The 15,869-nt window shown below is 33.1% G+C and overlaps 1 protein-coding gene across 1 annotated transcript in view; it reads right to left on the bottom strand.

Annotated features, from left to right (window-relative positions):
* PTPRQ (protein tyrosine phosphatase receptor type Q) overlaps positions 1–15,869 on the bottom strand; it is a 165,738-nt gene that overhangs the window by 60,209 nt on the left and 89,660 nt on the right. The window contains exon 27 of the mRNA XM_016132460.2: positions 1,430–1,551. Coding sequence (XP_015987946.2) covers positions 1,430–1,551 — 122 coding nt within the window. The remainder of the gene's footprint in view (positions 1–1,429; positions 1,552–15,869) is intronic.

Consider the following 15,869-nt stretch of genomic DNA (forward strand, 5'->3'; position numbering starts at 1 on the left):
TCCTGGAGTATCAGAACAAATTTAAGTCTCCTCTGTATCTTAAGTCCCCACAACAGGAACATTAATTACTTTGTTACTGTACATTTCAAACAAATAAACAAACAAACAAACAAACCAAAACTGTATACCTCACATTCTATAATTAGCTATTTATATTCTAGTGTCTCCCACTAGAGTGTGAGCTATTGAGCAGAATTTTGTTTCCATACCTGTTTTGGTAAACAGAGGCTACTCACCAAATATTTATTTTGAAAAAATAAAGGAAACAATGAACAAATGACTATGAAATGAATGAATTTCCAGTAGAATCATTCACAATGATATCTGCACTCATATATTTTTATTTAAGTGGTCAGTTTTATTTAATTTGAGTCTTATAAGGGAAGACTTTAATATCCTTGTGGCTAGCATTTGGTAAAGTCCAGGCTGCACATGAGTCTTAAATTCAATGACATATGTTCTTCTTCCTGGGCCTCAGGAGCTAATGATTCTTGAATGTAGATAGTTTTGTATTTATGAATGAGCTGTAGATAAGCTCTATAAAGACAGTAATGACAACATCAGACCTGTTCAGTTCTACGTATCTAGCTATTAGAATAATGCTGGTGTGTTGTACGTACTTAAAAATTTGTGTCGAATGAATGAAAAGAGGAAGGAACTAAATGACTACTCAGTTCCAAGAGTCTCAGGGAAACTGTGAAGTGCTAGAATCCACTTGAATTCTTGCTGTCTTTGATCCAAAATGGTTTTGGTGAGCATATGTTTCAATTTTGGAAATTTTATTTGCTATTAAATGGTTTTCCCTTTTTCCTATCACATCACTGTCTACTGGTCTTAGACAGGTCTCAGATATGCGAAAAATTATTTATCATGTCTGTGCTTCAATTCCCCTTTATGTAAAATGAAGATAGTAATATTTACATCAAAATATTGTTAGCTAAAATGTGATGACATAATGCAAATGAAGAGATAATGATAAGCTCCGATGTTATTTATTTGTGATATTTTTCCCCTAATGCCCTTCTCCCTTCTTACTTTGTATTATGAGTCCTTTGTCATTGTATTTTTAAACCAATGTTTTATTATCAACTTAATCACTTGTTTAAATTGATGTATACCCTAAGGATCAGTATATAATACTCATGGTAATAATACTTTGTATTTATTGAGTGCTTACTATGTGTCAGGCAATGCTTTAAGTTCTTTTTGCATATTAACAGATTTAGTTGTCACAAAATCTCTGTACCCTGGGTACTATTATCTATTATTAATCTTTATTTTACAGATGTGGATACCGAAACACAGACAGGTTAAGTAAGTTGTCTAAGGTCTAATAGAGCTTGAATCAAAATGCAAATAATCTGGCTCGAAAACCTGTATTCTGAACCATGCTCATACTGCTTTTTGCAGAAGGTAAGACAAGCCTTACTGATTTGATGTCTATCAGATAGAATGTTGGTCCAGTAAGGGTAGCAGGTTCACTCCAGCTGATGTTGATGCTAAAAGGTGATGTTGCTACTACATACACATTTTCAGGAGGACCGTCTGGAGCTATAAAAATAGAAAACCAATTATCTATCTACATTTGAGTTAATACTTGCTATAGTACAATAATATAAAAGATTATGAAAAATGGATAGCCATATGAATTAATTATACATTAATTTATAGTTCACAGTATGTTAAAGGTGTTGGAAGATTGAAGGATGTAATTCCTTTCAAAATAATTACTACCCATATAGAACTTCCACATGAGAAATTAATAATCATAAATATGTGATTTTTAAACTTAAAATAATATTTTGCAAATAAAGCATTACTATTGCTAAAATAAATCTTTTTTCATTCTAAAATAGATAGTCTAACAATGCTGTTTGAAGAAAACTTGCAAAACATTTGACTACAGAAAAGTGAAACTGGTATAAGGGAATTAGACTCAAAATGTATCAACATATGAATATAAACTGGGTTGTTTTTATTGTTTTCACTGAGAGAGTAGTATAGAAAACATGGTATACAACTGATCTTATTACAAATGTAAACATTTCCTGGATTCATTATGATTACAAATTCTTCAATTTGTTTAACTTTGATTATTGTTTTTTCATGAGTACAAAATGAGATACTCTTAAAAATTGACTAATGAAAACCATTGTGTAAACTTTCAATTTGTGAAGCCACTAGGTATTAGAAAGATTTATAGAATGTTAATTAGCATTTAGCTACAGTTATCTGGCATAGACGCTGACCTAGGAACACTATTACATACATCTCTGTCTTATGTATATATATATTTTTGGCATCTTGTCAATTCTAGAGACATTAAATATTGGAAAATAAGTATTTCCTAGTATTTCTATGTTTTAAATCCACATAAGCAAAGATTACTGGACAAATATTATTCCATAGATCCTGAGACTGTATACAGAGGAAGATAAAATATTCCTTTCTTTAAATAACTTATAAAAGGAGAAAGTTGTGTGATCTTGGTCAAATAATAAAACTTCTGGACCTCAGTTTCTTTCTCATATGCGTATTTCATAGTGTTTTAAAAAGAAATATGAAGACATAAAATGTGAAATTGGCCAGTTTAGTGTTTGGCCCATCATTGTCAATAAATATAATATATTATAATAATAAGCAAAGTAAAGATAAGGACTAATTAGAAATAATCTATGAGAGGGCAAAGGGCAAAATAGTAAATACAGATGGAGCAGGGAGTGGAGGTAAAGTTGCACAGAGGAGATGAATAAGCTTTGAAAAATGAGAAGGATTTCAATAATCAGAAGAGTAGGTTTAGGGGCACTTCTGTGGGAAGAGGATCATAAGCAAAGCCACAAAGACATAAACAACAGGGTCCACAGACAGAATTTTATTACTGGAGAATTGTTTTCTTTGGTAATCTTACATTTATTATCTTATACATTCAAAAATGTTACTCTAGGAAGGGGTCTAAGCGCTTCACCAGACTGCCAAAGAAATCCATGGTGCAGAAAAGATTCGGAATCCTCACATTCAAGAAATAAAAATATCATGGAAAGACTAGGAATACTATTGTATTCTTAGTAAGAATACAGTAGGGAACAAGATTCAAATAGTAATTAGGGAACTAAATTAGGGAGCACTTGATTAGTATGTTAAAAAGTTTGACGTTCATGCTTTAAACAATAGGATGTCACTAGGGGGTTTGAGAAAACTCAGGTAGCAATGAAGTCCACATTGGCTATTTCCAAGAAGCCAGATGAGATATGACCCTAAGCTAGAATAGTGACAGTAGATATGATAGGAGTATATAAATCCTAGAATCACTTAGAAATTTAATAAAAAGAACTCATAAGCTGGTTAGATGTGCACACAAACTGAGATAGAGAAAGTAGTAAAAGGTAATTCATGTGTCAATACTGAGAGGATGCCGATAGAATTCACAACAGCACATGAAGGAACAGATACTGGTTTTGGTAGTGATAAGACTATAAAAGGAAATCATAAATTTGTATTTGTACTCATTGAATTTGATAAACTCATGAGGATTGAGATGTCTATCTGGTAATTAGGAAGATGAGACTAGAACTAGAAAGAGGATCAGAATGGAAAAGAGTTTTTCAAAGATTTCAGATAAGTTTGTACAAATTGGGATGGTATAAATATGGCAAATATATCTAGTTCAAGTGATTCACATGTTCTGAAGAGAACTAAGAAGTTTATTTCAATTCCAGATAGGTATTTAAGATATTAACAGTAGTGACAATCTTTGAATTATGAATGAATTATTGGTACTTGGAATATATTTTCAAAAGAGATGATAAGTGTGGAATTTAGTGGCAAATTCAACCCATAAAATATTTTTTAATAGTAGCATTGAAACATTTAATAATAGTACTTACATGTCACTATAGAGGAATCTAGCAAATAGGCATAAGAATATTACTGTGGGAAAAGTCTTTTGGGGTACCAAATGTATCCTTCTTACTTGTATCTCTTCTGACCTTTGCACAATACTCTGAACATTGACTCAGAGATCCAGACCAAATGGTCCAGGGAAGAATCAATGGGAGGACATGAAGAAAAGATGCTCCAGGATTCAGAGATTTGATGAACTGAGAGACGCTAATAATACTGACAGAACTGGGTCTGATGACTATAGTAGAAGTGGTCATGGGATCTTCATACCCTGAGATCCTCGGTCTTATTACTTCTAACTTTACTAATGCTGACTCAAATTGTAGCAAAATCTGTTTAGGTTATTACATGTAGCAAATGAGAGTAATGAGAAGTCATCCACCACCAGGATGATTGCTTTCGGAAACCATCACAGAGTAATGTACCCTATTTTCAAGAGTGGCAACACTTTTTCCTTTTCAAACTGGATATTTCTTAGAAATATTATGCTCACCTTTCCTTAACAAATGGCAGCTTTGAATCTTGTTATTTGAAATGTTAAATGAGTGAATGGGCTTCAGGACCAAGTACATCATTACTGATAATTATTACATACTCTCCTCATGGAGAAACTTGCTTTGAAAAATATAAAATGTTTTGTGGGTTTCAATGGCCTATGTTCTGCCTGTGACTCTGTAAAACAGAATGAGTTAGAAACTAAGTACGAATTTATCAGTCCCCTTGATCACTAATGTTTTCATAAAACCTGCCTTCTAGCTCTCTGTGAGGACCATTGTTGGAGAAATAATTTTCTGATAGGCCACACATTTCAAATGGTGTAAGACAGGAAAATACTTTTGGCTTTCCTTCTCTTTATTTCTACCCAAATGTCCTCTTGGCTTTTAGATGAAATTTATGTATTCAACCAACCAACAGATTTTATTGATCACCTTCTATGTTCCCAGCACTAAGAAAATACAAAGGCCATAGAAATGATCAAGGTGCATATGTTCCTATCCAAATACAGTTTCTAGTATATAATGGCTCTTCTTCACTCAACAGCTAGTTACTGAACATCTACTATATGCTAGGCACTTTTGTGGTGCTGGGGATAGAGAAGAGAAGCAAAGAAACAGAGAACATGGAATCTCCATTTTCAGGAAGGGAGACAAAAAAAATATCTAAATATATTATAAAAATTTGGATAAATATACAATATATAGGTAAAATATACCATGTTAAAAGTGACATGTACCATGGCAAACAGTGAAGCAAGATAATGGGCATGGGGATGCTGATGGGAGTTACTGTGCTAAATGTGGTGGTCAGGGTATGCCTCTAAGCAGAGGACATTTAAACAAAGATTCGAAGGAGGTAAAGGAGCATGGGGATGTTTGAAGAAAGAGTGCCACAGGGAAGAAAATGGACAGTGCAAAGGCCCTGAGACAGGAGTTTGCCTGGTGCGCTCTAGGAATAACAAGGACTCCAGTGAAGCTGGAGTTAAGTAAGTCAGAATGAGATGCAGAGAGGAAATGGGGACCAAGTTGTGGAGGGCCTTTAAGGCCAATGCTAAGTTCTTTGTAAGAACTGTTATCAAGGACAAAAAAGACAAATGCCATAGTTTATTATCATGAACAAGAAGGAGCTTCTAGAGATTTTGGTGCTTGGTATCCAACTCATACCAGAAAGATGGGTCAAAAATTAATTAGATCAAAGAGAACAGACTATCTCAAGAATCTATTTGATTCACATACCTCTATAAAGTATACCAACTCAATGGCTGGGACTACACTTTTAAACCTAACTCATTCTAGCAGGCAGACAAGGTGGTACACTATCGTTGCCCAGATGTTACAAAAAACTTACTGAGAATTTACTGTGACTCAGAAAGTTGACAAGATTTTTTTCGGTGACTGTGTCGATGGTAGATTGTGGTTGGAAATATTTCCAGAAAAATATGCTTGTGTCTTCTCTGCTCCATAGTCTGGATCTTTGGCATCCCAACTAAGGACAGATCCAAACCCATTTCCCAAGGAAAACCTTGGCTAGTCTTGCAAATATGTCTGCACATCAGCTCAGAAAGCAGTATGATACCTTGCTTCAACCTTACATCTTTCACAGTAAAATGTGAACCCTGCAATCATTCCTTTAATAGCAACAATCAAAGCCCTCATCATGGAATGTCTGCAACCCCAAGCAGAGTTGAGAGAAAAATGACATTCAAAAATAATTCATGGCACATAGTAACCACTTGTACCACTAAATATTTTAAGGGTTATACAGTAATCAATCATTTTAAAAAGGCAATGTATTTAGCCCCTTGAAGAGCTGTGTTTTAATGCCAGTTCTTGAGCTTTTCCCAGGTTTTCTTTATTTCTTTTAAAAAACAACCACTCTAAGCATCATGTGCATTTTCAGTAAACTTGAGAAAATTGCCTGTTTTGTTATAAAAGTGTTCCTTTCATTGAATCCTTTGTAAAAATTTTCCCTTAGAATACACAATTTGTATTCTCGAAAGATTAGAATATGATGAAATAAGAACTCAAATCTGAACTGAAAAATAAAAGCGAACATGTATGTAGCTTAACTCATAGTTATTTTAAGAGAAATATTTCAAACACCATATGCTCAAGACTATTATAAAAATAGCATCTCATTATCTTAGTATTGTTTAAATATTATAGTGTACCTGTAAGTATATTAACATTTCAAGTTTCTGTTAGGTAACTTTCTCTTGGCATTTACCAAAATTCCAAAAATACATAATAAAATATATCCAACATTATCTCTTTTATCACAGTATGTAATAAATGATTAGATTCACTTTAGCAGAACACAAAGTTTTAATTATGAATGTCAACTACCAAAATGAAGAAAGCTGATGGCAGTAAAGGTATAGGAATTAAAAATATGACAGTTTAAAAGCTTAGTAACTTATAAGCATCCTTGGGAGACTTTGTTTTTCTCCCTATAAACTGTCACATTCTGATTTAGGATTGTTTGTGAAATGAATCTAGTCAGTAATGGGCCAAGATATCACTATACCCTTTCTCTTATAAATCACAGCAATTTACTCAGTAGGAATGATCTATCCTTATTCTCTCATTCCCCATAATCCAATCACTTCCTCTCATAAGCACTTTCCCCCTGGTTTTCACAATAATGCATTTTCTGTAACTAACAACCATCATTTCCTGATTATCATGCTTCTATCCTTGCACAGGAATGTGGGTCTTATGTGGGTCAGGGTCATCTTTCCCATCCATCTGTGTCCCCATGCTAAGTGTGTTAGCTGAAAGGTGAGTCTGGATAGACCATCATTTTGCTTAGTCCATATAAAAGTTTGAATGCCCCCAAGTCTGTGCCACTTTGATTAAGAACCACTAAATTTTGGTGTGTCTAATACTACACTTTCAGAATAAGCACACTCAAAGACTTATTAGTAGCTTTGCCTTCTGGAGATCTTTGTGAATTTAATTTAATGATGAAAATTTTATAGGAAATAATCTATGGTTTTTAGTGCTCCATTCCATAGTGACTTTCCTAAAAGAATAAACATAAAAGAATAAAGGATTTGACAGTAACTCAGAAGACAGAAACTTTGAGCTCTGTACAGAAATAATTTAAATTGTCTGTATATCTATTTGAATTTACGTTCAGGTTAAAGTTTATTTAAAGGGGCTACCCTTCAGGGTATTTTAGTTTCAGAACTTGGCACACTGAACCACCAAATTTCTAGCTACTATCATTACTACATGAAAGACAGTTCTTTCTCAGCTTTACAAATACTAATGACCTCTACGATTATGTGTTGCTTTGATCCACACACCCGGGTGAACTTGCTTTGAGTTTTAGATCTCTCTTAATACTAAAGAAGTGGTTGGGTGGTTTGGGTGTATTTTTTGTGTCTTAAACAATTCAGGGTATCAAGGGCCCTAAAGAAGTTCAACAATTAAATTGACCATGTTTATGTAGGCAAAGAGCATCTCAGGACACACCTCACTGGTTACAATATTTCAGTAATTGGCTGTCCTTCCCTGGTGTTGGATGTTTCCCTAGAGACCAGTGATTTCATTGCCCAGAATGGAATACTACCATTGGGGCATATAATATTTCTTACTGTTTCACAAGACTTTAATTTTCTTTTATAGTTAGATTTCCCAACAGCAAGTTATCACAAAGGTAAACACTACAAGCCTAAGAATTTGTCTGATTAGGCTACCTGATGAATACAGAGAATGATTTGTGGATGACCATAGTACTATGACTATTATTTTTGATGTTTAATTAGTACTTTTCTGACTCACTTCAGAACCACCCCCCCCCCTCCAAAAAAAACCCCTTTCAGTTCCAACACTAGCCATTCTAGGTAAGATAAAAAAAATTCTAATATTAGTACTATTGTTTGTAGAGCCAGAAAATGCATCTTATTTTTAGAATAGCATCATGTTTATAAAACAACTTTCTACAACAGTGATTATCAAAATGTGGTCTTTAGACCAGCCCCATTAATATTACCCAGGAAGTTATCAGAAAAGCACATTCTGAGGCCACACACCAGACTTCCTGAATCAGAAGCACTAGGTAGAACTGAGCATTTTGAGTTTTAACAAGCCCCCCTGATGCCTGTAGTACAGGTTTAAGAAACATCGCTACACGACATCAAAATACTATTTGAAAAAGTAGTGGCATTGTTTTTCAGATGAAATGACCAAAGATTACCACTCTTTATAACAAGGAAGAAAAGGGGGGTTAAATCACTGCTTCTGTGAAGGCTAGGAAAGTAGCAGCAGAGACTTTGGAGTTGGCAATAAATGTGGAAACATACATCTAGCTGACAGAGACTCTACAGTCTAGACTGTCTTTTCATACCTTCTATTTATTTTAATTACAGAAAAACTATGAAAAGGTTCCTCCCTACAATCATTCCCTCCCATTCCCAAAGTTCCTAGAGCGATAACAAGTCATTGTGAACATAAGAAAACATTACTAGCTCTATTTTGAAGCTCTGTGTAAGAATTTGGAATAATTCAGATGAGGCCAACACCACATGTAATGTTTGAGCCCGGTTAAACTTTGTACTCTATTCACTGTATTTAGGTATAATCAGGGTAAAATAACTGTCAAAGGTATTATTAAAGAGAAAAAAAACAAAAATGTAGTTTGAGGATATGTGTGTTAGGGAAAGTCTCATCCAATTTGTTTGAGAATGGAGATAGTTGGATTACTTACTAGAAGCTTGTATTATATCTCCCGGTCTTTCTTAGTCCCAAAGAAAGGTCAAAGCTAATAATATCACATAGTGACATGCCTTAAAATTTCCTTTGACTGTTTGGTTTTTAGTGTTTTTGCTGAAAAAGATATCCTATTTGCTTTAAAAAAAAATGGGATTTCAAAATATTTTTACTTACATTCTGGAAAACTTGCTTAACAATCTTACAAAAGCTTTTTTTTTTTTTTTGCCATTGAATATAGAGTCAAATGCTTTATGAAATAGTTTAATTTTATATGCCTACTATTATGTCCCTTAAATTATGATTTCACCTGCATATCTTCTGTTTGCAATCCTACTTAGCATCTCTCTACATCTTAGTACTTTCATGCCACCACAAAGTTTTGCTGAAGTCTTAGCCAAGACCTAAGAACACCGGCTCTACCCTAGAAATGAATGAGGTTCATGAATGAATCAATGTGTGTAAAGTTCTTAGTACAGTACCAGCACATAGAATACACTTGAAAAGAGTAGCTACTGTTATTTTTCTTAACTATCTAGCCAAGGGCTCTCAAATTAGTTACTGGGCCCAATCAGAAAGTGTCTTAAACAACCAGGCATAGCAACCCTATGGTCTGCAGAATTTGGAGTTTTCCAGTCAAATCAGAGTTCTTCCCACTTCCTTAGTAAATGCAGTAGAAAATGGAACAGAATTTTTTGTTGACCCAGGGCCTGATACTGAAGCAGACTTGAACTGAGGTCGATGAGCAAAAATCACAAAAAATTAATCCTCTTTTACACTGCTTTCTTAATCAAGAGAATTAAGATTCTCAGAAGAGTCAAAATAATTCAATTCAACCTGAGATTTGAAGTTTGAGATGAGAAAGATAATTCATTTGAATTTTTAAAAGATAAAATTCAGGTAGCTGTCATTGGGGGAAAGATTTTTTCTCCTTTTTTTCTTAAGATAAACAGACTTACTATAATATCGATTTAAAATATAATATAGTGATAATCTTTATAATATCTTTTGATTTTTAGTGATTTTACTGAAAAACACATTCTATGTACTTATTTAATGGGATTTAAAAATATTAATAACCTTGCAAAAGCTCTATGAATTAAATATATATTTGAATGCTTTATTAACTACTTTAATTTTATATGCTTATTATTATATCCTATAAATTATTATTTTACTCAGATATCTATTCTTTGTAATCATACATAGCAGCCCAAATTTAGATATTGTTATCCTTTATTTCCTTCCTGGACTATCAATCAGCCTATTATGATTCCACCTTGCTATAGAAATTCATTAAAAGTTTATTATCTCAAGTAATCATTTCGATACTGTCAATACTGCGACCTATCTGAAATAGGCATTTATTATTTTCCTTCATTGCTTGAAATCCTTCTCTATTTACTATATGCATACTTCTTTCTTATATGCAGTAATTCATACTATTTATGTTAATTAATAAAAAAGGACAATAAAAATATATTAGCAATATAAAATCGACTCATTTTGTGAAATAAAAGAAGCCAAACATATCAAACATGGTCAGTAACTGACCATGAAAATTTTAATTTTGGCAATAACCATGCAAGTATTTGAAAGACAAGTTATAAACAAAAAAAATGAATAAAATTAATATGAACCATTTTTCAATAAGGAGAATTTTGACATTAAAATACTTTCATGTTGAAGTCAAACACTTTTCCCAAGTCCAAATATTGACCAAGTGTTGAGGGTAGAAACATACATAAGACCTGATCACCTGGTCATCTCAGCTTTTAAGGAGCTCGGAGTTCCACAAAAGAGAAATAAACAATTATGATAGTAAATGATCAGTACTTTAGAAACAAGTTTTGGGAGGTAGGAGTAGAAAGAGGAATTTATAGAAGGCTTTGCAGAAGAGATGTTTGGTGTGAAACATTAAAAAAAAAAAAAAGCAGTTTCTCTACAGAAAAAGACATAACATACAGAAAAAATAAAATAAAACAAAGATTCTGGAGCACAAAGGAGAAAGAACAAGTCGTGTCTAGGGGATATAAGCAAAATCATAAAGGACCTTACTAAAATGTATGATTTTTACATAACAGGAAAATGCAAAACAAGATTTTAAGCAGAGGTATAACATGGTCAGATAGGTGTATTCAAAAGCTGAGTTCAGGTGGAGAGCAGAGAAAAAGGGAACAGAAAGACCATTTAGATACCTTTTATATTAATAGATTAATTTTAAAGGTCTAGATTTGGAGATCTTTAATGAGATAACTAAGTTTGAGAACTATTTAGAAGGTGAGTTCAATAGGACTCAGATATGGACTTGGAGGGTGAGGATGGCTAGAAAGAATTAAAACGATTCCTAGATTGCTGGCTTGAACAATTTGATGAATAATGGTACAATACACTGAAACAGGGAACACGAGTTTGTAGTGAGGAAGAGGCAAAGGTAAAATGGGGTCTGAGAGGTCTGCAAAAACCTAAGTAGTCATACCAGTAACTTCAATGTACAGGTCTAGAAGAGAGAGATGTTGTCTTGAATTACACATTTGGGAGTCTCAGGAAAAGCATTTAACTAATTTCATAGAAATCATTTCTAGAAAAAAATTATATTCATTTCCTTCAGTACTGACAGGATAGAGACTATTCTAAAAATACGCTGCCACCATATGGGCTTCTTTATGTCTTGTTCTATATTTTCCTACTTATTTACCCCTTATTACCATTATAGAATTTTCCTTTATGGAAAAGATGATATCTACCTCTGTTATGACAGTTTTCATCCCATTATAGATGATTTACACAGTTCAGAATAAATTAAGGAAAATAATTGAATACATAGAAACTCATTAACAATTTATTTTAAAAAACGATAAGGCATACTTTGCCCTCTGTTTGGTTTTTCTTCTTCTTAGATCATAAAGTTGCATTCCTTGGAAGCTTCTTTGATGAGGCATGTTTTGCTGAAATTTTTTTTTAACCTAACAGATGTTTGGGTAGTTAAAATTCCTCATGAGTATGGTATCCTGTGGTTTTCACAACCTAAGTGTTACTCCAGGAATTTTCCTTTCTTGTTGTCTCCAGTCTTGGTGGTCCATAGGAGATGCACATTATGAGAGTTCCATTTCATTCCATACTACTTTCACAGCCACACTCTTCTAAAGTTGTATATTTCCTCAGCATTATAAATACATATTGTATAGCACAGAGATACTTAACAGCTTCCAGTCTACATTCCTCCCACACGCACAACTCAAATTGCTTTTGGGTATACGGGTTAGTAAAATAATCTGCAAGATTTTAATGTTTCAAGTTAAATATTTCTGCCATTTGTAATTTCTGTGTTTGTATCTATACACATTCAGCATTAAGTAGAGTTATGGCTATTATGCAGATGACTTAAAAAAAAAACAATTTGGCCTCAAATCTCTAGATCAGAGTATGTGAGAGAAAGAAAAGTCAGCTTGAGTTAGCTGAATAATGTTTTCTCTATTCATTCTAGTGGATAGTTGTAGATTCAGTTCAGAAAGTAACCCAATTTAATTTTTAGCTTGTATTCTACCTTCACCTCTTTAGTCTTTGATTGGACGTTCCTCTATATGAGCTCAGAGAGAGTAAATACAACATATTTTCTCATTTTACAAGCCACTTTAGAATATTTTATAATATTTATTATTCAAATGGGGTAGTCTTTTATTTGAGTTATTCAAAGTATGAATAATTTAATTTCAAACTAGCTATCAGTTGCTAGCTCCTTATCAATAAGTTTCAGGTTTTGATAAGAAGTTCTATTTATTAAGAACTTAGACACTTGATGCCATTAGGACAAAATGCACACATCTAAAATAGTAATTTTATACTAATTTATATTGTTTTATCTTTTCTCTAATTCTGATAAATTGTTCACTTTCATCATTTTTATCTTCTTATATAATATTATGAATCAATACTTTTTGAATCAATGACAGGTAGTACAAAACCTAATAATTTTCTTGAAACAAATTGTTTTTTATATTTGCAAAATATCTATACTTCCTATCTTTGATGTGCAAATCAATATCTCAGCATTACTTTTAATTTTAAAAGAATTACTGCTTTTCAAGATTTTTGTTGCTGGACTACTCTGATTTCTTTTATTTTTATACTATATATTAGTTCACTATATATATATATGTACATATATATATGATCTTTCAATAATGTATGCAGTATCTATTTTTGTCTTTCATATCATATGAAATCTTAGATGATTTCTTCTTGGCTTAATATAATAAATAAAGCTTTCTTACTGTACAATTATAAAATTAAAATATATCATTAGAAAAATGTCCCCTCAATTCCTGAAACAGAGCAATCATCTCATTCATAAGACTTACAAATAAAGTAATACTCAGTTGAAAAGCTAGTAAATTTGAAAATGCCAAGATAATATGTCTATTATCACAATTTCTGAAATATATAAATCCCCTTACTTTTCTCTCTTAATTACAGTGGAAGAAAAGCAATTTTCCACATCTCCTCTGAAAATAGAACAAGAAAAGCTTTCAATTTTATTGATAAATAACAGAATAGAAAATCTCTCAAAGCTCTCAAAGATAAAGAAAATAAGAAAGGAATATGAGTAGTATAGAAAATATACTTAAGTAAAGATAAATTTCTTCATCTTAAGTATTCTTTGATGGTAAATTCAAATTGTGGCAATGAAACACTAGATCCAGAGAGGAGAAAAATACCAGATAAAAGACAAACTGGTACTTCATGAGAAAGGCCTTCTGTGGATTAGTCATCAAGTAAAGATCTGGAGGCTGGGGTAAAGGGAAGCCAGGATTACTCTCTCCTTCGCACCAAGGACTAACAAACCAAACAACCATCAATGACAAAGAGAGACATCCGGTAAAACTAGGAAAACAAAACTTAAAAAAAAAAATAGCTCATATCAATTGTGAAATATTTGAAGTATTCTACTACTATTCCTTTAAACCAAAAAGAGCAAAATGAACTAACTAAAAATAACCAAATTCTAGTAAGTGGGTCATAGACCTTAAAGAGAGTAGGAGGTGGAAGGACTAGGATAGAAGCAAAGACATTCAAGTAGAAAGACTCCCAAATTTTCTGATTTACAACATGGGGTTCTTTAAATATCCCACTTCCTGGTTTCATTTACCTGCTTCTGAATTAGTCATTTTTATGTCATTTTATGCTAATTGAACATTTTCTATCATAGCGCTTACATTAATTGAAAAAACATTGCATTGAGAAAGTCCACTTCTTGGTTCAGTGGACTAGGTAAAAGCAGGTATGACTCAAGTCAGGTGCTCATAAGATGTAGGACAGAAACCTTTAACGGCAGAAGACAAAAAATAGGCACAAGATCTACTTTAACCAAAGGTTAAAAATTAGCTTCCCATAGGCCAGATCTGGGCTGCTAATGTCTTTAGTCTGAACAAACAAATATTTTAAAAAACATGTCACAAGCAAGAAATCGAATATTTTCACACATGTTTTTTGGAAAACGTCAGAAGTCCTAATAGCGTGTCCTGTCTATAGAACAGTAATCAGCCAGTGGTGAGGAGTGGCTACCCTGTTAGCGCATTCTCTGTTAATCTGTCCTGGTTTCCACCACTCTCACCTGTGTTACGTCAGCCGGCTTCTTTCATTATGATGCCTGTCTGACCGCTTTAAGTAACTTCCAGTTGCCTCTGGGACTTTAAAGTTTGTTTAGTCAATGTCCCATTTCTACCACATCTGCACTTGGGATTTTATTCATTCTTATTGGCTGAGGCAATGAAAATCCCTAACTTAACCTATGCTCTAATCTCTAAGCATCTATTTTCTGTTCAAAATAATATACTTATTGCCTAAATCCAACTCAGATTTGATTTTTTCATATTTTCCTTTTCTTCATTATGGCACCATCACCTTCACCATCACTTTGCATTGGAAAACAATTCATTTTCCCTTCTCTACTTTAGCTTTTCAATCAAGTTTCACCAATTCAAGAAATATTTATAGAGTGCCTACTAGTGCTAGGCACCATTCTAGGTAATAAGAAAATAGTAACGGTCAATCAGGTAATTATAGATGTTCATTAAAATAAGATGACATTCTAGAAAAATACTGCATAGATGTTTTAGATTGGGTGGCTAGAGAAACTCAGAAATCATTTTAGTAGACTTATGAATAATAAAAAAGCTTCTCATGGGAAGATGGAGATGGGAGAATATTCTAAAGCAATGGGAGTTCATGGAATGACTTTTAAAAAGAAAGTGACGTCATCTGATTTAGGTATTAAAAGATCAGCCTGAAAACTCAGGAGTTCGGAAAGGTTAATATGGTAACAGCAATGAAAGATAGGACTAATATGATAGCAATGCCAATGGAGGGCTGTATTGAGATGGTGTGATAGAAATATACCATTGGTAGAGTTGAGGAGGAAAAGAACACTGCCTATATTTTCATTTTCTGCAACCAGGTGAGTAATGGTGCACCTAAGATAAGGAAGATTGGAGGATGAAAAGGTTTGGTGTTTAGATCATGCTAATTTGGGGAGGTATATTTGACACACACACCCTGTGATATCAATTGATCAAGTAAATATACTGATCTGAGTTTTAGGGAGCAGTCTGAGATGGAAAGAGATATGCATTTGAGAATAATCAGTATAAAGGTAGACTTTAAAGCCATAGGACAATATAAGGAGACAACATTTCCTAGGATTTTATGTTGATGAAGAAGAAATGTAGTTAGTATTAATGTAATGGCTAGGTGGAG

The sequence above is a fragment of the Rousettus aegyptiacus genome, unplaced genomic scaffold, assembly GCF_014176215.1.
Source record: "Rousettus aegyptiacus isolate mRouAeg1 unplaced genomic scaffold, mRouAeg1.p scaffold_m13_p_2, whole genome shotgun sequence".
NCBI lineage: Eukaryota > Metazoa > Chordata > Mammalia > Chiroptera > Pteropodidae > Rousettus > Rousettus aegyptiacus.